We start from the raw sequence: 22884 nt of genomic DNA on the forward strand, positions 1-22884 counted from the left end.
TATATCCTTAAAGATATATACATATATATGTACATACATATATATGCACACATACACATACACACACACACACATAGACTTTTTTGTGTGTTTTTGTCTTGTTTTTTCAAGATTTTATGTATTTGTCAGAGAGAAAGCACAAGCAGGGGAGGGGCAGGCAGGGGGAGAAGCAGGAAGAGGGAGAAGCAGGCTCCCTACTGAGCAGGGAGCCCGATATGGGACTCTATCCTTGACCCCAGGATCAAGACCTGAGCTAAAGGCAGACATTTAACCAACTGAGCCACCCAGGCGTCTATCTACCTATATATGCATATGCATATATATTGCTGTTGTTTTTTTTTTTTTTTTAGAGAGCTTGGCGTCCGCTCAGGATGAGGGGAGGGGCAGAGGGAGTCTGAGAATCTCAGACCCCCGCTCAGCAGGGAACCTTGGGGGGGCTAATCTCACCACCCTGAGATCGTGACCTAAGCCAAAATCAAGAATGGGAAGTTCAGCTGATTGAGACACGAGCTGTAACCTGAGAGCAGAGACTCCCTCCGCGGCGCTTTCCCTCATTCCGTTCACCAGCAATGACTGCCGTCCTCCGCCGCGCTTGGCTGGAGCGCCGCCTGGGCGTAAACTGCTGACAGCTCCCGGCCTCAGTTTACAAAGTGACCTAGGCCCAAGGCCCCAGGGCCTTCGCGGAGCTCCTCTTTTGCCAGCCTCGGAAGCCTCCCTGCCTCCGCCCCCCTCGCCACACACCCCCAGTCGCCCCGCCCTTCCAGCCTCCGCCGCCGGCGCTCCCGGCACTTAGCGCGCAGGGGTAGGGCCGGGTGTCCTGGTGTGAACGCGACTCATCCCGGCTCGCTTCTCCGACTACCACCAGGGACACGGAGGCCCGGAAGTCCGCTTCAGCCCTCAGGTGAACGCCCTGGCTCTCTACCGCTCGCCTGGGCCCGCGGGCGGTGGTCATGCATGGCGCTCCTGTGGCTGCTCCTACTCGGGCCAGCACCCCTCCTCCTGGTCCTGTCGAGCTGGCCACCCAGCGCAGGTAAGCCCGGGGCGCCGGAGGAGGGGTGATGGCTGCGCTCCTCTCCCGGCCGCTGCAGCCGGGGTCCCATCTGAAGGCCGCGGCCGCCCTTTACTCATTCAATTTTTAGTGATGGCTGCTGGGCCCCGAGGGGGCTCCTGTAGGAGCCGGAGACTGGGTACCTCCTCTGATTCGGGGCCCGGAATGCTCTGTACTTTTCTCGGCCGCTTTTTGGTCACTTTGGGGGCTGGCACGGAGAAGAAAAACGAGTTAAGGGTGGGGGTGGGGTGGAAGTAAGGGAAGTACTGCCCGGTGCTCCCGAAGGAATATATCACTTTACCGAATGAAGGGAGTAGAGCACTTTACTGAAGGGAGCCTTCCCGAGAGTGTGAGGGAGTGTTTCACCCTCGTGGGGACATTCAAATGTCCTCTTGTACTTTTTGGTGGTGGTGGGGGCAATGATGGAGGTTTAATTATCGAACAGGAAACCAAAGGCAGAAAGGCACGTGAAGAGATCTTTAAAACTCACTGCTAGTCATAGAAGTAAAAACCGTAAGATATCACATGATATCTTAACAATGGGCGGGGCTGTGCCAAGTGGTGGTGGCTGGATGGGTGGGGATGTGGGCATTTAGGAGACCCTGGGGTGTCCATCACTAAGGCTATGGATGAGCCAAAGGTGGATTCGCATATGAAGAGCTGGTCACTAACCTCAACCAATGGACTAGCTGTACACATATCAATGAGAGAGGGTTTGAAACAGTGCCAAGAGGGGAAGCATTAACATCTAACTTCATACTATTTTCATAAGTTTGAGAAACAAAACAAGGCAGTTTTTTAAAATTTTTTTTAAAGAAATACCCTATTGGAGGAGGTTTTTTTGTTTTTTTGTTTGTTTGTTTTTTAGGGTTTTAGGGGCACCTGGGTGGCTCAGTCAGGTAAGCACCTGCCTTCCACTCAGGTCATGATCCCGGCGTCCTGGGATGGAACTCTGTGGTGGGCTCCTTGCTCCACGGGGAGCCTGCTTCTCCCTCTGCCTGCTATTCCCCCTACTTGTGCTCACACACTCTCTCTCCCTCTCTCTCTGTCAAATAAATAAATGTTTTAATTGATTTTATTTATTTGTTGAGAGAGAGAGCAGGGTGAGTGGGAGGCAGAGGGAGAAGCAGGCTCCCCACTGACCAAGGAGACTGGTCTGGGACTCATCCCAGGATCCTGGCTGGGGTCATGACCTGAGCCACCCAGATGTCCCACAAAACAAGGCAGTTGTAAGGAGAGCAAAAACATGAAGGATTAAACATCTTGGAATGGTTGCTTGTTGGGATGGGGGGAGGAGATGGAAATTAAAAAAAAATAGTATTTCTATACACTTGTAATGAGCAATCCAGGAATAAAATTAGAAAGCAATTCTATTTACCAGAAAGGATAAAATACTTAGGTATAAGTTTAACAAAAGAATCATAACATTTTGACTCTGAAAACTATAAACCTTTTTTTTTTTAGTTTTATAGTTCATTTAATGGCAACTAGTAATCATCAGATTAGCAATGTCTATCTTTAAGATTACTACACTAACTTTGCTGTCATTTCTCAAAGATGATCAGATACCTAGATTCACAGACATTCCCCACAAGATGTATCATAAATCAGACTCAGTCCGTCGCCAGCTTTGATAAAAGCAGCCTAGGGAAAGTACTAAGTCTGGGGACACATGCATGATCTTAATATAGCAAATGCTTAGCTTGCTCTGATTATTACAAAATCAGGACAGTGAGAATATTCGACGTTGAAAATAATTTAAGAGGATCTAAATAAGTGAAATGGAAAAACATCCTGTCTGAAATCTTTTTAGGTGACCCTAACAAAAACCTTAGACTGAGTGGCTTTGTTAGGGTCCGTGATCAAAGGAACGAGACTGATACAAAGCGAAGGTCAAACAAAACTTTATTTTGCGCCAAGCATCAAGAATCAAACTGACCAGCCAGGGCTATCTCTTACGAAAAGGCGAGGAGGATGTTCCCGACAAGGTCACTCCCAAGAAGGCCGCTCCGGATGAGGCTGCTCTAGATGAGGCTGCTCCGCAGATGAGGCCGCTCCATGATCGGAGCCGCTCCCAAGAAGAGGCCACTCCCAAGATGAGGCCGCTGCTCCATGAGGTTGCTCCCCGGACAAGGCCACTCCCAAGAAGAGGCCATTCTGGACAAGACCGCTTCCCGGACGAGGCTGCTCCCGATGTCAAAGAGGCAACGAAGACAGCGACGATGACAAGGACAACCCAGATGACACAGACTCTGCTCGCCACGATACCACTCTGACAAGGCTGCCACCCAGAGGAAGCCACCACTGCGGACAAGGCCGCTCGTGGCTCGGGGTGGCGAGGCATTTTGCGGCAAGGCTGCTGGTGGCTAGGGGCCATTGGCATCTCAGGGCCATTGGCCTCTCGGGACCGCTGGCATCCAGGGGCTGCAGGCGTCAGGACCGCTGACCACTGGACCGCTGGACTGCTGGTGTCTCGGCACTGCTGACGTCTAGGGGCTGCAGGTGTGGGGATCGCTGACCACTGGACTGCTGGGCCACTGGTATCTTGGGACCGTTGACCGCTGGGCCGCTGGACCACTGGAGTCTCAGGGCCGCAGGCGTCGAGGGACCGCTGACAGCTGGACCGCTGGTGTCTGGGCAGCTCGGGGCTGCGGGGAGCTGCACACGGCTGAAGGCTGCAGGTGGTTCAGGGCCGCCAGAGGCGGGGCCTCAGGCGGTTTGAAGCTGCAGGCGGCTGCTCAGGGCCTCCGCTGAAGGCAGGACCGCTGGAGGCGGGGCCGCAGGCGGCTGGAAGCTGCAGGCGGCTGGAGGCTCCAGGTGGCGGCTCGGGGCCGCCAGAGTCGGGACCGCCGTTGGCTGGAGGCTGCGGCTGGGGGCTGTCGGTACAAGGACCGCCGGTGGTGGGACCGCTCGCGGCGGTTATAGCTCTTACAAAAGCTGTTACAGCTCCTCCACTCCGCCGACTCTTCGCTCCCATCGACTCTAACGCTCCCACCGACTCTTCTTCTGCTCCAGTAAAACCTCTCCTCCTCTCGGCTAGCCTCCCACAGCAACCTTTATGCGCTTGGTTGAGCCCCACCCCTATACAGGTGGCCAATCGGATCTCAATTCACCCTCGTGGATATACACATGCCTCACCGATTGGACATCTCCACCTGGCCTGCCCCACCCCTACATCCGGGGTCCACAAGCAAGTTCCTCTGGGAGGGGCAGGCCCTTACAGCTTCAACAACAGAGATTTATTTCTCACAGTTCTGGAGGCTGAGAAGTTCAAGATCTAGGTGCTAATTGGTTCCTGGAGAGGGGGCCTCTTTTCTGGCTTCTGGAGGAATACCTTCTTACTGTGTCCTCTGGTGCTGAGAAAGAGATCTATCATGTCTCTAATAAGGATACTAAGCCCATTCATGAGGGCTCGACCCTCATGATCTAATTACCTCTCAAAGGCCCTATCTCCAAATACCATTGCACTGGACATTAGGCCTCAACGTAGGAATTTTGGAGGGATACAAACATTCAGTCCATACAGTATCCGAAAAACAGATTCATGGATTAGAAGACAACACTGTTAAGATGACAGTACTCCCGGGGAGCCTGGGTGGCTCAGTGGGTTATAGCCTCTGCCTTCGGCTCAGGTCATGATCCCTGGTTCCTAGGATCGAGCCCCACATCGGGCTGTCTGCTCTGCAGGGAGCCTGCTTCCTCCTCTCTCTCTCTCTCTGCCTGCCTCTCTGCCTGCTTGTGATCTCTGTCTGTCAAATAAATAAATAAAAATCTTTAATTAAAAAAAAATGACAGTACTCCCCAAATTGATTTAAAAAGTCAATGCGATTCCTATTAGAATCTCAGTAGACTTCTTTGTAGAAATTGATAAACTAATTCTTAAAATTCCTATGAAATTGTAAGGGATACAGAATAACAAAAACAAACTTGAAAAAAGAAGAATAAAGTTGAAGGATCTTACATAGATTAATGTGGGGCTATGAACTAAGGAGCCTCTCCGAGACACCCTCTCTCCCACAAAAGAAGGAATTTGTTTCCAATTACGTGGCACCTGTTTGAGAGTACCATACCTATGTTTTTTCAAAGGTCCCCCATAACAAAGTTCTCTTATTGTCACAGGGTTTCTGCAAGTGGAAATGGCAAGGGAGACTCAGACAGTGTTCCTGAATGACAATGTCACTATTGTCTGCAAAGTCCCGAGTGACAGCCCCCTGAACATCACGCTTATGGGTGTCACCTGGTTTAGGAAGCATCATATGTCAACAACAGAAGTTACAGTGTTTCAGTATTTTGGAGGCAACCGAATGATAACACGACCTGGAGCCTCTGTGTCTCTATCGAAGCTGGAAAGAGGGGATGCCTCGCTGGAGCTGCCAGACATCCGGCTGGAGGAAGCAGGAGAGTACCGATGTGAGGTGGTGATGACCCCTAACAAAGCAGTGAAAACCATCCAGCTGGAGATTGTGGGTGAGTGCCTGGAGGCAGGGCCCTGAGGTTGCCATGGTGCTGAGGCTTGAGGTGGAGCTGTGGGCCAAACGGAGCAGAGGCTTGGAGCATGGACTAGTGAGTCAGACAGACATGGGTTTGAGTCCTGGGCTTCCATGGACAGCTGGACAACTTTGGGCAAGTACTTAATCACATAGAACCTCCTTCTGAACAAATGTAAGAATACCTATCTAGGAGATTTATTGTGGGGAAGAGTCTATGAAAAATGCAAGTAGCACAGCATAGTGCTTGGCCCATTATAAATGCCCAGTGAAAGATAGCTATATATATATATTTTTAAGATTTTATTTATTTATTTGACAGACAGAGACCATAAGTAGGCAGAGAGGCAGAGAGAGAGGGGGAAGAAGGCTCCCTGCTGAGCAGAGAGCCTGATGCAGGGCTTGATTCCAGGACCCTGAGATCATGACCTGAGCTGAAGGCAGAGGCTCAACCCACTGAGCCACCCAGGCGCCCCAAAGATAGCTATATTAATTATGATATAATTCACTTAGTATGTGGACAGTACGTGTTCACTGAAGAGGTGTCTCTGAAAGGTAGCTGGGAAAGGAGATGCTGGAGTTTGGTTCCGTAGATCTGTATCCTGTTTTAGCTTTGCTATTTCCGAATTGGGTGATTGGGCCAGCCATTTAACATTTTGGGGTCTGAATTTTCCCCTGTACAAAATGGGTTGATAAATCATACCTGTCTCGGAACTTAGGATTCCATTAACTAATGTATGAATAAATACATTACAACTACAGTGCCCAGCTGGGTACTGTTGTGAGGTGCATGCCCAGTGAAGACTTGCAGCAACAGCAACACTATCTTTCGAACACCCTTTGAACTTTACTTTTCTTTTTTATGATGGGTCTGATAACACGTAGATGAGCTTTGAGGGGCATAGTCATGTGCTAGAGTTGCTGTAACAAAATCAAGCCACTGGGTGGCTTAAATAACAGAAATTTATTTTCTCACAATTCTGCAGTCTAGTAGTCTGAGATCAGGGTATCAGTAAGGTTGTTGTTTCCCCCGAGGCCTTTTTGCTTGGCTTGTAGATAGGCATCTTCTCCCTGTGTCGTCTTCACATATACTTTCCTCTGTGCACGTGTGTCCACTCTTTTTTTCTTATAAGGAGAACAGTCCTATTAGATTAAGGCCCAAGCTAATGTCCCCATTTTAACCTTAATTACCTTAAAAAAGACCCTATTTCCAAATGTAGTCACATTCTGAGGGACATCAATTAGGAGTTCAGTATATGAATTTTAAGAAGCCACATTCAGCCTATAAAAAAGGGCCAGTGTCTATGAGCCCCCCAATATTGTACTTTGGACTTTTAATATTTTATACATATTAATGTGGGTGATGGGGGTAATAAATTAGGATTAATTCCCTCTGCAGATAACAGAAAGCTTAAGATAGAAGTATTTTATTTTGTTAGATTTATTTATTTATTTGAGAGAAAACACATGTGTGCATGGGGTGTGAGGAGGGGCAGAGGGAGAGGGAGAGAGAGAATCTCAAGCAGACTCCCTGCTTAATGTGGAGCCTGACATGGGGCTTGAACTCAAGACTCTTGAGATTGTGACCTGAGCTGAAATCAGGAGTGGGATGCTTAACCAACTGAGCCACACAGGCACCCAAAATAAAAGTATTTTTTAAAAATTAACAGACTTTAGGGGCACCTGGGTGGCTCAGTGGGTTAAGCCTCTGCCTTTGGCTCAGGTCACGATCCCAGGGTCCTGGAATCGAGACCTGCATCAGGCTCACTGCTCAGCAGGGAGCCGGCTTCCCCCACCCCCACCCCTGCCTGTCTCTCTGCCTACTTGTGATCTCTGTCAAATAAATTAATTAAAGCTTAAAAAAAATTAGCAGACTTTATATTTTAAGAATGGTTTTATTTATTTTTTCTTTTTAAGATTTTATTTATTTATTTGTCAGAGAGAGAGAAAGCACAAGCAAGGGGAGTGGCAGGCAGAGGGAGAAGCAGGCTCCCACTGAGCAAGGAGCCCAATGCGGGACTCAATTCCAGAACACTGGGATCATGACCTGATCCAAAGGCAGATGCTTAACTGACCGAACCACCCAGGCATCCCAGAATAGTTTTAGATTTACAGAAAAATTATAAAGACAGTACAGAGTTTTCATATTACTCCCATTTCTGCCCTAACTTCCCTTATTATTAACATCTTGCATTAGTATGGAATATTTGTTATAAATAATGAACCAATATTGATAATTATTATTAATTACAGTTCATAATTTATTCAGATTTCCTTGGTTTTTAATCTAGTGACCTTTTTCTATTCCAAAATCCCATCCAGAATACCACATTGCATTTAGTTTTCATGTGTCCTTAGGCTCCTCTTGACTGACAATTTCTCAGACTTTTCTTGTTTTTGACAACGTTGACCTTCTGAGGAGTAGTGGTCAGGTATATCATCGGATGTCACTCTATTGGCATTTCTCTGCTGTTATTCTCATAATTCACAGGAGTTATGGTTTTGGAAGAGGAAGATCATAGAGGGAAAGTGCCATTTCCATCGCATCCCATCTAATTGAACGATTTATGATTCTTGGTATTGACCTTAAATCATTTAGCTTAAGTAGTATTTGCCTGGTTTCTCCACCATAAAGGTACTTTTCTCCCCTTCCTTGTCCTGCTATACTCTTTGAAAGGAAGTCACTCTGTGCAGCCCACTCTACTCTAGCCCTTTAGGGTAGAGTAGCTACATAATTTATTTGGAATTCTTCTGCACAAGAGATTTGTCTTCTCTCCCCCACTTATTAATCTATTTGATCATTTATTTATATAAGGATGGACTCAGGATAATAATTTTATATGTTGGGTTATAATTTAACACAATTTATTTTGTTGCTCAAATTCTTCCACCTTTGGCCATTGGGAGTATTTTCAGTTGACTCTGTGTCTTTTTGACACACCCTCATCATTGTGGGTTTTTTTTTTTTTTTTTTTTTTTGCTTTAGGTACTTCCTTTCTTTCTGGCACTACAAGATGCTCCATTGTTTTGCTTTTTCTAGAATGTGATATAATTGGAATTGGAATCATCCAATATGTAGCCTTTTCAGACTGGCTTCCTTCACTTAGTAATAGACATTTAAGGTCCCTTTGTGTCCCTGAGTAACTGGGTAGCTCAGTTAGTTAAGTGTCTGACTCTTGGTTTCAGCTCAGGTCATAATCTCAGGGTCCTGAGATTGAGCCCTGCATCAGGCCCTACATTTAGCAAGGATTCTGCTTGAGATTCTCTCTCTCCCTCTCCCTCTGCCCCTACCTTCCACTCAAATGTTCTCTCTCTCTCTCTTTTCTCAAAATAAATAAATAAACCTTAAACAAAAAGATATCTCTGTGTCTCAAGCCACCAAAAAAATCTGCATCACTGTTGTAACATCAATGTTACTACATCACTGAGTAACATTCCATTGTATAGATATACCTAGTTCGTTTATCCATTCACCTATGGAAAAACATCTTGATTGCTTCCAATTTTTAGCAGTATGGAATAAAGCTGCCATAAACATACAGGTGTAGGTTTTGTATTTACATTATTTTTCCTCTTAATTGGGTAAATACCTAGGAGTGTGATTGCTGGATCATATGTTAAGACTGTGTATAACTTGTAAGAAGCTGCCAGTTCTTCCAGAATGACTATATCATTTTGCATCCCTACCAGCAATGAAAGAAAGTTCCGTAGTTCTGTATCCTTGTCAACATTTGGTATTGTTAATTTTTTATATTTTAGCCATTTAAAAAAAGATTTTTATTTATTTATTTGACAGAGAGAGAGAGATCACAAGTAGGCAGAGAGGCAAGCAGAGAGATTGGGGAAAGCAGGCTCCCCACCGAGCAGAGATCCTAATGCAGGGCTCGATCCCAGGACTCTGAGATCATGACCTGAGCAAAGGCAGAGGCTTAACCCACTGAGCCACCCAGGTGCCCCTATATTTTAACCATTCTAATAGGTGTGTAGTGATATCTCATCTGTTGTTTTGATTTGCAATTCCCTAGTGACATAGGCTGTGAGGATCTTTCCATTTGTTTTTGTTTGTTTGTTTGTTTGTTTTTTTTTGTTACCTGTGTGTCTTCTTTTGAAAGATAATTGGTTTAGATCATTTGTCCATTTTTCAGTTGGGTTCTTTGATTTCTTATTGTTGAGTTTTAAGAGTCTAATGTATATTTTATCTTATTTTTTTGAGTCTTCTGTATGTTTTAGATACAAGTTCTTTATCAGATATGAGTTTTGCAAATATTTCTTCCCAGTCTATGGCCTGTGTTTTCATTTTTCTGAACAGTGTATTTTGCAGAGCAGAAGTTCTAAATTTCAATAAAGTCCAACTCACCAATTTTTTTCTGTCATGGAGCCTGATTTTGGCATTGTATCTAAAAACTCATCATGAGGGGCAGCTGGGTGTCTCAGTCAGTTTAGCAACTGATTCTTAATCTCCATCTTCTCAGGTCTTGATCTCAGAGTTCAAGCCCCATGTTGGGCTCCATGCTGGACATTAACCTATTTAAAATAAAAGCATAAATAAATAAACAAACAAGTAAATAAATAAATAAAAGTTCATCATGTTTAGGTCTATGATCTATTTTGAGTCAGTGTTTGTGAAAAGTGTAAGTTGTATGTCTAGATTCTGTGTTCAAACTTTACATATATGGATGTCCAATTGTTCCAGCATCTTTGTTGAAAATTGCCTTATCTGCAGTGAATTGCCTTTGCTCCTTTGTCAAAGATCAGTTGAATACATTTGTGTGGGTCAGTTTCTGGGCTCTCTATTCTGTTCCATTGGTCTATTTGTCTTTTACCACATTGTCTTGATTACTGTAGCTTTATAGTAAGTCCTTAAGTCAGGTTGTGTTAGTCCTCCAATTTTGTTGTTCTTAACTATTGTGTTAGCTGTCCTAGGCCTTTTTTGCCTGTGTACATAAACTTGAGTTAGTCAATATCCACAAAACACTTTCTGGGCTTATGATTTCATTGAATCTATAGGTCAAGGTGGGAAGAATTGACATCTTAACAATATTGATTCTTCTTATCCATGAACAGAGACGAACTCTTCATTTATTTAGATCTTTGATTTTATTAACTAGAGTTTTGTAGCCTTCTCCATATAGATTCTGTGCCTATTTTGTTAGATTTAAATGTAAGTATTTCCTTTTTTGTGGGGGAGTGGGGGCACCTAATGTAAATAGTATTGGGTTTTTAATTTGAAGTTCTAATTATTTACTGCTGGTATATTAGAAAGCAATTGACTTTTATATATTATCCTTGTGTCCTTGTAGCCTGTTGTAATCACTTACTAGTTATAGCATTTAATTTTTTTTTTTTTCTGGTCAAGTCTTTGGGAGTTTTCTATATAAATCATGTGTCCAAGAACAAAGACAGTTTCATTTTTCTTCTTAACCTGTGTATATTTTATTTCCTTTTCTTGTCCTATTATACTAGCTAGGATTTCCACATGGTACTGAATAGGCTTGGTTCGAGGAGATATCCTTGCTTTGGTCCTATCTTTAGTTTCTCACCATTAAGTACAATGTTAGCTGTAGGTTTTCTGTAGATGCTCTTTTTCAAGTTGAGAAAATTCCCCTTATTCCTATTTTGCTGAGAGTTTTTAACATGAGTGGGTGTTGGATTTTGCCAGTTGCTTTTTCCACGTAATTGATATGCTCATATAACTTTTCTTCTGTAGTCCATTGATGTCATGGATTATATTAATTGACTTCTGAATGATGAACCAGTCTCGAATACCTGGATTAAGTCCCTTTCAGTTGTAGAGTATAATTATTTTTATACATTGTTAGATTCAATTTGTTAATTTTTTGTTGAGGATTTTTGCATTCAGTGTAATGAGAGATATTGGTCTGTAGTTTTCCTTTTTTTGTAATGCCTTTATATCTGATTTTGGTATTAGTGTATTACTGGGGTCATAGAATGAGTTGGGCTGTATTCCCTCTGCTTCTAGTTGCTAGATGAAATTGTAAAAAATTGGTATCATAATTAATTTAAATGATAGAATTCACCATTGGAACCATCTGGGCCTGGTGCTTTCTTTTTTTGAAGGTTATTAATTATTGATTCAGTTTCTTTAATAGATGCAGGCCTATTCAAATCATCTATTTTTTCTTTCTTTATTGATTTATTCATGATAGAGAGAGGGGCAGAGGCAAGAAGAAGCAAGATCCCTGCTGAGCAGGGAGCTCAATACAGAAGTGGATCCCGGGACCCTGGGATCACTCCCTGAGCTGAAGGCAGACACTTAACCATCTGAGTGAACCACCTAGGCACCCCATCAACTTCCCTATTTTTTCTTGTGTGAATCTCGGTAATTTGTGTCTTTCAAGGAATTGGTCCATTATATTTAAGTTATCAAATATGTGGGTTCAATGTTGCTCATAATATTTCTTTGTTACTCTTTTTTTCATAGTATCAGTAATGATCCCTCTTTCATTTATGATATTAGTAATTTTTGTCTTCTCTCTTTTTTCCTTAATTTACCCAGAAGCTTATCAATTTTAGTAATCATTTCAAAGCACCAGTTTTTGGTTTCATTTATTTTCTCCATTGGTTTCAACTTCACTGATTTCTGCTCTAATTTTTGTTATTTCATTTCTTCTGCTTGTTTTAAGCTTAAGTGGCTCTTCCTCATCTAGCTTCTGAAGTTGAAGCTTATTAATTAAGATAGTTGACGTTACAGCTTTCCTCTTTAATAAAATTTGTATTCAGTACTATACATTTCCTCTATTTCTCTTGTTGCACCCACAAATTTTCATGAGTGGTATTCTCATTTTAACTTCATTTAGTTCAAAATATTTTAAAATTTCTCTTGAGACTTTTTCTTTGACCCATATATTATTTAGAATAGAAGTGATTTATTCTCCTAGGAATTTGGAATTTTTCCAGTTATCCTTTTGCTTATTGATGTCTAGTTTAACTCTCTTGTGGTCTGAGAACATATTCTGCCTGATTCCTATTCTTTAAAAACGTTAAAGATGTGTTCTGTGAGCTAGAAGGCACTTCATCTTGGTGAATGTTCCATGTGAGCTTGGGAAGAATGTATATACTGCTGTTGGGTAGAGTATCCTGTTGATAATTTGATCCAGGTGATTGGTGGTAATGTTCCTTTCCACTATTTTCTTACTACTCTTCTGCCTGCTGGTCTTTCTGTTGACAAAAGATGAGTCTCAAAATCTCCAACTATAATTATGGACTTGTCTGTTTCTCCTTGTAGTTCTTTCAGGTTTTGCCTCATGTATTTTGACATTCTTTTTTTTTTTTCTTTTAAAGATTTTATTTATTTGAGTGAGTGAGAGAGAGAGAGAGAGAGAGAGAGCCAAGTGGAGGGGAGGGGAGGTGCAGAGGGAATGGGAGAAGCAGATGTCCTGCTGAGCAGATATTTGGGGTTTGATCCCTGGACCCTGGAATCATGACCTGAGCAGGAAGGCAGCCGCTCAACTGACTGAGCCACCCAGGTGTCCAGTTCCTGCCGCAGCATCCCCCTCCCCCCGTCTCTGTCTTGATATGTTTAGACCATTCATTTAAAGTGATTATGTAGGGACGCCTGGGTGGCTCAGTGGGTTAAAGCCTCTGCCTTGGGCTTGGGTCATGATCCCAGGATCCTGGGATCGAGCCCCACATTGGGCTCTTTGCTCTGTGGGGAGCCTGCTTCCTCCTCTCTCTCTCTCTCTGCCTGCCTCTCTGCCTACTTGTGATCTCTGTCTGTCAAATAAATAAATAAAATCTTAAAAAAAATAAAGTGATTATGTATATATGATGTGGTTTTGGAATATAGATGAGGTTCGATGGGTTGAGGTCTGGAGCCAGTGACCAAGAAAGAATTCTTGAAGCATCTTTGGTGTAAAATGGTGGGTTATTAAAGCATGGGGACAATACCTGTGGGCAGAAAGGGCTACTGCCGCAGGGTTGTGAGTAGCGGCTGATTATAAACCATGGGGTTGAGGGAGGTAAGGAAAAAGGGAGGTTTCAAGAAAGATCTTTTATATGTTAAAGAAAATTCACAGGATACCAGAGGCCTTGCCATTGTCAAGTTAAGATGTTTCTCCTTCTAGCACGCATAAACATGAAGATAGTTGGGAATTTGCCAGAGGAACATTATACTCTGCCCACTTCAGGTATCTCTCAATGGGCTGCAGATTATAAGGACATTTAGTTGTATCTACATTTCCTTCTAGAAGCTAGGTTATTAATTAGAAATGCTCTGTTCTCAGAGAGCCTGGGTGGCTCAGTCCGTTAAGCATCTGCTTTTGACTCAGGTCATGATCTCAGGGTCCTGGGACCGAGCCTAGAATGGGGCTCTCTGCTCAGGAGGGGTCTGCTTCTCCCTGTTCGTCTGCCTCTATGCTCTCTCACTGTCTCTCAAATAAATAAATAAGACATTTAAAAAAAAAAAAAAAGGAAATGTTTTGCTCTTGTAGTCCACAAGATATTTGTAAACTGCAGGAGACTCATGTCTTGTAGGATTGTGATCTCTATTTTTAGTTTTTCCTTCCCTGAATATTAGGGCAGCCAGAAGTGCCTGAGGAATGTGACACATTCCCCATGAAGGGAGGATTGTGGGGTGTCAGCTTCTGCTTTGTCCTCAGGTTGCTTTCTGTTCCCTTATCATACAGTTGGATTGTAAGGACCTATTTAGCCAGAGACTTCCATCCAGGTTAAACAATAACCTTGTTGTTTAACCCTTAAACTGTCCCTGCTCCCCTTCCCCCAGGGACTTACTTAAAAACAAGTCCTGGAAACCAGCACCAGGTAACAAAGCCAAGATACAAGGGTGGGTCAGGCCAGGTGGAGACATATGATCAGTGGGGTGTTGCATACTGTCTCCCCAGCTACCAAGAAGTATGGGCCCCACCCTTTGGGAGCCTTTTGGGTGCCAGTTCTAACCAAGGTGATTGGCTAGGTCAAATGTCTACTATAGGGTAAATTGTAATTCATTTGGTCACCTAGCATCACTGTGCATCTTTCTCTGTGTATTACAGTTTTATTGGCCACCTGTGCACGGCCAGGCCCAACCACATGGCCTTTGCCCTTAAAAGATAGTCTGTGAAACAGAGAAGGTTCATCCTCTCTTATAAGAGGCGTGGCCCCGAATGTTCGGTCTGATTCTTGATGCTTGGTACGGAATAAAGCTTTGCTTGACCTTCGCTTTATATCAGTCTCACTCCTTTAATCAAGGACCCATTTTTGGGGGGACCTATGAGGATTATTATGTACCATTCTACTCGGTATACTTGTTCTTTGCTTTTCTTTTTGTCTCCCCCTCCTTTTTTTTATTAAAAATATGTTTATTGATGATAAAACATATAATTTACTGCTGATACTTGATGTTACAAACTTTGGGTCTTTGAGATATGCAGGATCCTTGTCTGTACTTGGCATAAACCCCATTATCTGAGCTCTCTTTATTGCTTTTGTGATTTCTTTCTGCTTTCTTTCACAGACCTATGTGCCTTCCATAAATGCATCCAGTAAATGCGGAAATAAACTGGGACAAAAACTGTACATTCTTATACTCTACACATTTTCCACACAAGATGCATTTTTAAGAGGCTCCTTGTAAGAATTTCCCATCAGAACTGGCAGGTCCTCATTACTGGCAACCTGTTTTCTTAAGAGTTTCCCTCTTTAAACAGAGTGTGCCTTGCATCCCTCTCAGTTTTCATCTAATATTATCACCCGGAGCCCTGTTGCTGTGGTGACAAAGGGTTGCAGAAAGGAAGCAGTCAATCTTACCATTAAATCTCAATCTTGAATTTGAGCTCTGAGCCCCAGGCTGTGACCTTCAGAAGCTTTTGTAGGTGAGATCAGAAGGCTAGAGCAGGCTCCAGTTGGCTGATCATCCTTTACCCATCTTAGAAGGCTCTGGCAAAGTCTTTTCTCTTGAGCATCCTTTCTGTGGTTAATGCACTGGGTATATTTTTAGCTACTTTTCCTCTCCCCTGAAGATAGAAGGGGATTTTTCTTGAATCTTCACTGTGATGAATCTTCACTGTGAGAGCCAGTGTGGGTTTCCTGGAAGTAAAATGCATGAAAGTGTGGTGATCCCCGTGAGACTGGGCCCACAGCGATCAGTCCGTCCCCATCCTTTAGCAGTTGGCGAGAGTCGCTGCTTATGTGCCTCTACTGGTTTATGGCTCTGGCATCTGCTCAAGGTGACACGATTTTGGTTGTGATTCTCTCGGTCTGTCTGTCTTTAGCTTTTGGGGTGCCCTGTCACCTTCATTCTCTCATAGATCTATGAAAACTTGTTGGTTTATCCTTTGTTCAGCTCAGCTCTTTTCTTGTTATGGCTTTCAGGGTCTTTACATGTCAGAAGGAAAACCAGAAGTCAACAATGGCTTTTCAAAAAAGGTAGTTTATTGTCTTTTTTTTTAAAGATTTTATTTATTAATTTGACAGAGAGAAATCACAAGTAGACGGAGAGGCAGCCAGAGAGAGAGAGAGGGAAGCAGGCTCTCCGCTGAGCAGAGAGCCCGATGCGGAACTCGATCCCAGGACTCTGAGATCATGACCTGAGCCGAAGGCAGCGGCTTAACCCACTGAGCCACCCAGGCGCCCCAGTTTATTGTCTTTTACACAAGTGTAGCTAACACAAGGCGGCTATGGCAGTTCTGTGACTATAGGTGACCTAGGATCCTTTTATCTTATTACTTTGCTATTCTCCACATGTAGCTGCCACCTTATGTTTGGAAGTGGCTTTTCCTTCTCTAGCCGTCAAGCACTATTCCAGCCATTCTGCAGGAAAGAGGAAGGGTGAGAGGAGAGTAGGGCGCAGTCCTTTTCTTTAAGGCATCCTTGTTATTTAAGGATACTTCCTGAAAGTTGCTATCATTATTTCTGATTACCTCTGAATGACGAGGCCTTAAGTTCACATGGCTATGCGGAGGTTGAGAGATGTAGCTTTAACTGGGGTATGTCATGGAAGAATGAAAATTGGTTGTTAGCAGTCTCTACCACAATGGTTTTCTAGGGCTTTCCTCAGATTCTCAAAGGTGTTTATGTATGATATAAAGTAGCTTAAGAAACTCTGCTCTATAAAATTGCTATGAGAGTAGGGGATCACAGCATATCAGCTGACAGTGAAACCAACATATCCAGAATATTTAGCCTAAGCAGAATCCCATTCAGTATGCTTACCTTTCCTGAAGGCTTGCTTGCTGTGGGTCAGGCATTAGGCAGAAAATAAACTAGTCCCTACTTGCCCTTGAAACATGACTTCTCTCTCTTGGCAGCTTACCCAGTCCCCAGCTTGTTTCCAGAGCAAGCCATCATGAAAGAAAATGAAGAACAACTTATTTCGTGTATGGCAAGTGGGTTCTACCCCTTGAACATTACCATTACGTGGAAAAAGTGGACCCAGAAGGATCCCCAGTATGTGGAGGTTTCTGAGGGCGTCTTCACTAATTATACCACCGACAATAAGAATGTCACTAGTTTCTTGAGGCTGAAGCCCTCTCTGGAAGACAATATGACCATCTACCAGTGTGTGATATGGCATAAATCCTTGCCTACCTACCAGAGGCTCAACTTCACCTTGACTGTTATAGGTAAGAAGCCTCCTGAACATTTCTCCTGCTCTTTACCTTGAGGTTGGATAACATAAATTTTTGTTCCCAGGCAGTCTTGGGGAAGACGGGGACAGTGGGAAAGATAGAAAGCTTGGTCTGGCATAACTTAGCCGCAGAGTCAGCAGTCCGGACTAGGTCTTTAAGGCAGGGCAGATGGTCTGGTTGATGGAGAGTGGTGACAATAGTCCTCAGATGGAAACAGGGCTCCTTTCAGTTCATGGCAATTTAAGTGATCTGGGTGGTCTATATGGCTTAGAGTGTGAAACTTGCTAGCGACAAGGAGGGAGGGGACAGGATCCTATCCATGTCTGAAGATAACAGTTTATCAGGGGCCAGGGACTTTGCCCTGCCAGCAAGTCTTCTGCTCAGGCCCCCAGATCACTGCAAACTGGTGGCTGGTAGAGGCTAAACCCGTAGTTCTGTCTTATGGGTTGTGCCCAAGATGGGGAGCCATAGTAAGATGGTCCTGCAGATGCCCAGGACTTTCCCCAAGGACATGGGATCATAAGCTCAAGATCTACAGGTCACTATAGAATCCCTCTTGCTGGTGGGATGAGGTCCATTGGAGCTCATATCTTGGCTTCCAAGGTCATGGGTATGGTCCTGGGTGGGTATGACCCTGCTGGTCTACTGCATCTGCCTGGAGCTAAGAGGGGTGAAGAAGGCAGGGTCTGACCAGGCTTCTGGGGGATGTAGTCTGGGTATCCAGGATGGTCCTAGAGGGAGAGAGGAATTGTTTTTAGAAGTAAGGGCTAAAAATGTGTGTGGGTGGTTGTGTGTGTATGAAGAAATGTGTGCAGAGTATGTGTGGGGGCATGGGGAGTACGAAATTGAAATATGCTTTGCGTGTATGGTATGAGGGGGTTTCCTGCGTTATATGTATGTTTTAGTCCATTCAGGCTGCTGTAACAATTTGCCACAGATTGGGTGGCTTAAAAACAGAACTTTATCTTTCACAGTTCCGGAGGCTGAAATGAAAGTTTGTGGTCGTTGTGTCAGCATGGTTGGGTGAGGACCCTCTTCTGGGCTGCAGACTTCTTATTGTATGCTCACATGGTGGAAGGAATGAGGGATCTCTCTGGGGCCTCTAGTATAAGGGCACTAAATACATTCACAAGGGCTCAACGCTCCTGACCTAAGCACCTCCCCCAACCCTGTCTCCTAATACCATCACACTGGGCACTAGGATTTCAGTGTATGAATTTTGAGGGACACGCATATCCACTGTATTGCAGCAAGATGGTGTAGTAGTTTGGAAGCTTTACACGTCGCATGGCATGTGTGAGTGGTATGTGATGTTTGATATTCCAGCATCTTCTGGCAAGTGCTGAACACGCTGTTTGATGTTGAGGTATGTGTGATAGGAATGGAGGGTGCCAAGGAGGGTGACATGTGGCAGAGGGTCACAAGAACCAGGAAAATGAGATACAACCACAAATCCTAGCAGTGGTTGTATGGCCTCTGGCTCTGGCCAGGAGGTTATTTCCTTAATATTATTTTCCTCTTTCTCTCTGCAGAATCTGAGAAGACAGAATCTGAGAAGATAGAATCTGAGAAGACAGCTTTTACTCTGAAGTACGTTGTATTCCCCTGTTTTGGAATAGCCTTCGTAATTGTACTACTGATTGTATTGTGGAAATGGGTAAGTAGTTCCAAAGTAAAATTTAGCCCTGTGTTTTGGAGTTGGCTTTGGGAGTTCAGAGATTATTGGCAGGGGACCCTGTCGAGGAGTTCTTAGGATTGATATGGGGGTATTCTAAGCGTGGTGAGTGTTTGTGGTGGATGGCTTTCTCTTTCTTTCTTTTTGTTTTTTAAAGATCTTATTTATTGGAGAGAGAACACAAGCAGGGAGAGAAGCAGATTCCGTGCTGAGCAGAGAGCCTGATGCGGGGCTCAATCCCAGGTCCCGGAGATCCTGACTCAAGCCAAAGGCAGATATTTAACAGACTAAGCCACCCAAGTGCCCAGTGTGTGGCTTTTCCTTTTCTGATCTCCATGTGGTGGTTTATGACTCTGGGGAGATGCAGCATAAATCCCCTCTGCGTCTTCCTTATATACCTGTTTCCCTGTGTCTCAGACATGACCTTATCGGTTCAGACCAGGTTTTTGAACCATATATGGGCTGCTCTGCTGTTCCCACATGCAGATACTGTGGCTCTGATGTATGAAATCCTTCTGCCAGGTGCTCGTATTTTGTCAATAGCTCAATAGGGTAACTTATCACCAGATTTCCTTGATTTAACCAGGGATTTCTAACCCTCCCTAAGTGTTTCCAAACTAAAACATGTTTTCAAATGTGTTTATCCCTCACTATTTCCCAAATAGCAAACAACACAACTCAAACTGTAGAGGCCTGAGAGACGAGTGTAAGCATGTTGGTTAAAATTGTTCTACCTAACAAAACTGCCCTCAGTTATTTATGGACCTGCCAAGGCAGAACCTGTGCAGTAGCTAATGCATCTCATGATAAATGCCTTAGGAAAAGGTTAATAATCGGTTAATTAAGAAAAGGCTATTTATTTATTTAAAAGTTCACCAGCTGATTCATGGGATTTATTCTTCTGATGGGACCTAGGCCAATGAGACAACTAGATAAAATGTTTTTCAATGTTCTTGCGATACTTGTGAAGGTTCTATTTCTTGCCTTCCCCTGGCTTCTGATAATCCAGTGGCTATCATGATAACCTCACATTTGGCAGTGATATTTTTTGAAAAAGAGACTCAAGCCATTGTGATTAGCCTGGATTCTGTGGTGGTTTGCAGTCTTGGCTCTAAGCCTTCACCCTTACTCACATCCATGTCTTTTGCTAGGTAATTTTGTAGTGTCCTCCAGTGATGGGCTGTCCCTGAACTTGGGGCTCAACCCTGTGGCTTGCTTTGGTCTGCAGAATGAGGCCAATGTGAAAGAGTGCCAGTTCTAAATCTAGGTCTCAAAAGAACTTGTGTTCTTCCACTTGCTTTCTTTGGTGCTCCTGATATTAATAAGAGGAGAATGCATCCAAGTTCTGTCTATTGGGGGCCGAGTGACACCAGCACTAGTTGTTCTGGAAAGGCCAGTCTAGATCACATGATGGCCCATAACTCCCACTCAGCAGAGCCAACTCACAGTGCATGAGAAATACATTTTTTTCTTTTTCAAAGCCACACTGTGTTTTAGGCTGGGTTTTACACAGCAAAATCTAACTGATACAGTTCCTCAGGCAGTTGAGTTTTGACTAGAAAGTGTGGTTGCTCTGGAAATGTGCTGCTGAGACCCTTTAGAGAGAGAGCCTGCTCTGGTGCATACCCAGCCAGCATGCTCCAGCTGTGACCTGCCTCAGTATTAGAGCCAAGGCCATGCTTTCCCTGGGAAGCCCCAGAAAAGAGCTAAGAAATGCAGGTGTCTTTGTAGCTTTCCTGAGACTTTCTCATACTTACACTGGAGTCTGGGGCTCTTGCTACCCAGTCCTTCCTTCTTCCTCCCTTTATAGATATTACACCTGTATCGTGGTCTAAAGGCTTTGCCTGAATACTCAGGTGCCCTCTCTCCTTTATCTTTTACAGGTGCTATCCCGAAGATATTCCTTATTCTCCGTCTTGAAAGCTTGTTCTCAGAACACTCAAATTGACACAAGAAGGAATAATGTATTTGTGGCTTATTCCAATGGCGTAACCACTGAAAGAACATTGGAAGTTCTTACACAGAAACAGCAGTAACAACAAGGTTTCTCAGTGAATGCATCTGTAACCGAAATTACTTTCCCCAATGCCTTAGGTAACTTACTCAGGAACAGACTGTTCAAGCTGCTTTCTTGGTGGCCTCCTGCCAATCAGCTTATCCAAGAAAAAGAAAGCAGTGCTTTCCAAAGAAGACATACAGACGGCCAACAGACACATGAAAAGGTGCTCAATATCACCACTCATCAGGGCAATAAAAACCACAATTAGCTACTACCTCACCCCTGTTAGAATAGCTTGTATCAAAAAGACAGGAAACAACAGGTGTTGGCAAGGATGTGGAGAAAAAGGATCCCTAGTGCACTATATTGATTGGAATGTAAATTGCTGGTAGCTACTATGGAAAACAGAATGGAAGTTCCTCAAGAAATTAAAAATAGAACTACCATGTGATCCAGTAATTCGATTTTTGGGTATTTACCTGAAAAAAATGAAAACACTAACTCTAAAAGATATGTACACCCCTATGTTCACTGAAGCATTATTTATAATAACCGAGATATGAAAACAAGTGTTACTGATGGATGAATGGATAAAGAAAATGTGAGATATATATGTTTACACACACACACACACACACATATATATGTATATATATATATATATAAAATGAAGTTTTATTCATCCATAAAAAAAGAATGAAGCCTTGTTATTTGGACCCATACGGATGGAACTTGAAGGTATAATACTAAATTAAATAAGTCAGACAGAGAAAGACAAATACCATATGATCTCACATATGGTGAGATCAAAACAAAACCAAAAACCCAAGCTCACAGATAAGAGAGAGCACAAGGGTGGGTGCCAGGAATGGAGTGGGGTGGATGAAATGGGTGAAGGTGGTGGTCAAAAGGTGCAAATTTCTGGTCATAAATTGTGGGGATGTAACGTACACCATGGTGCCTATAGTTAATAGTACTGTAATGCATATTTGAAAGTTACTAAGAGTAAATCTTTAAAAAGTTTGGAAAAACTTTTTGAGAAGAAAATATTTTTATAATTATGTATAGTGACAGATGTTAACTAGACTTATCGTGGTGATATTTTGGAATATATACAACTACTGGATCATGTTATACACCTGAAACTGATCTATTGTATGTCCCTCCAAAGTTACACTTACTATTTCTAGACTGTGAACTATTTCCTTTCACATTCTACTTCTTAATTTAATGAGATCCACCTATTCATGCTAATAGAAGAATAAATGTATGGGGCGCCTGGGTGGCTCAGTGGGTTAAAGCCTCTGCCTTCGGCTCAGGTCATGATCCCAGGGTCCTGGGATCAAGCCCCACATTGGGCTCTCTACTCAGCAGGGAGCCTGCTTCCTCCTCTCTCTCTGCCTGCTTCTCTGCCTACTTTAAAATCTAAAAAAAAGGGGCGCCTGGGTGGCTCAGTCGTTAAGTGTCTGCCTTCGGCTTGGGTCATGATTCCAGGGTCCTGGGATCGAGCCCCGCATCGGGCTCCCTGCTCAGCAGAGGGCCTGCTTTTCCCTCTGCCTGCTGCTCCCCCTACTTGTGTGTGTGCTCTCTCTCTCTCTTTCTCACTATCAAACAAATAAATAAAATATTAAAAAAAAATTTAAAATCTAAAAAAAAAATCGTAAAAAAAAAAGAATAAATATATAGCTGCACTTTTAACTTAATATCTCTGAGTTATTTTTTGAGTTATTCATTCTCATGGCTAGTGAAGAGTAGAGCTTGGATTTTTGATCCATACTGCCAAGGAAGATCCAGGGTGGGGTTGGGGTGTGAAAGATAAGCTGGATCCTTCCATCTAGAGGATAGGCTCACTCTATACTGTTCTTGTCTGTTCTTAGGGGACAGTTCTGTTGGTTGGCGTGTTTGATCATTTCCTCATTTTCTGTAACTGAACCAAGGTGAGTGATGCTATTCCTAATTGGATCTGTGCATGGGCACCTCATTCAGGACAGAGGTTGACAAGGCTGTGGGAAGTCTCAGGCCAGGTCTTAGTCATGGGTAAGTTACAGTGTGGTTCTGAATGTAGTTATCAGGTAATGTGCAGTTGTATT

The 22884-nt window shown here is 43.5% G+C and overlaps 1 protein-coding gene, 1 non-coding gene and 1 pseudogene across 3 annotated transcripts; 1 reads left to right on the forward strand and 2 right to left on the reverse strand.

Moving 5' to 3' along the window:
- The first annotated feature begins 487 nt into the window (after positions 1-487).
- Positions 488-22480, forward strand: NCR3LG1 (natural killer cell cytotoxicity receptor 3 ligand 1). Of its 2 annotated transcripts, none has more exons than XM_059137481.1 (5): positions 488-1030; positions 5168-5515; positions 16800-17114; positions 18653-18777; positions 20679-22480. In XM_059137481.1, the coding sequence occupies exons 1-5, from the start codon at positions 955-957 to the stop codon at positions 20829-20831; spliced, it is 1017 nt and encodes a 338-aa protein (XP_058993464.1). In that variant the 5' UTR covers positions 488-954; the 3' UTR covers positions 20832-22480. The 2 variants fall into 2 exon arrangements, with proteins under 2 accessions (XP_058993464.1, XP_058993474.1); XM_059137491.1 differs by having other exon boundaries at positions 489-1030; positions 18668-18777.
- On the reverse strand, positions 2665-2795 carry LOC131823004 (small nucleolar RNA SNORA72). Its single transcript, XR_009350455.1, has one exon. It is a non-coding gene; the product is annotated as a small nucleolar RNA SNORA72 (small nucleolar RNA).
- Positions 14955-15790, reverse strand: LOC131818818 (small ribosomal subunit protein bS18m-like; annotated as a pseudogene).
- Positions 22481-22884: the final 404 nt, after the last annotated feature.

This window comes from Mustela lutreola, chromosome 1 (genome assembly GCF_030435805.1).
Source record: "Mustela lutreola isolate mMusLut2 chromosome 1, mMusLut2.pri, whole genome shotgun sequence".
NCBI lineage: Eukaryota > Metazoa > Chordata > Mammalia > Carnivora > Mustelidae > Mustela > Mustela lutreola.

Bases quoted from the DNA above. Each gene is read 5' to 3' on its own strand.
- NCR3LG1 (XM_059137481.1), top strand. From the start codon at position 955: ATGGCGCTCCTGTGGCTGCTCCTACTCGGGCCAGCACCCCTCCTCCTG. The intron at 1,031-5,167 runs GTAAGCCCGGGG...TTATTGTCACAG, and splicing joins GAGCTGGCCACCCAGCGCAG to GGTTTCTGCAAGTGGAAATG. The intron at 5,516-16,799 runs GTGAGTGCCTGG...CTCTCTTGGCAG, and splicing joins CATCCAGCTGGAGATTGTGG to CTTACCCAGTCCCCAGCTTG.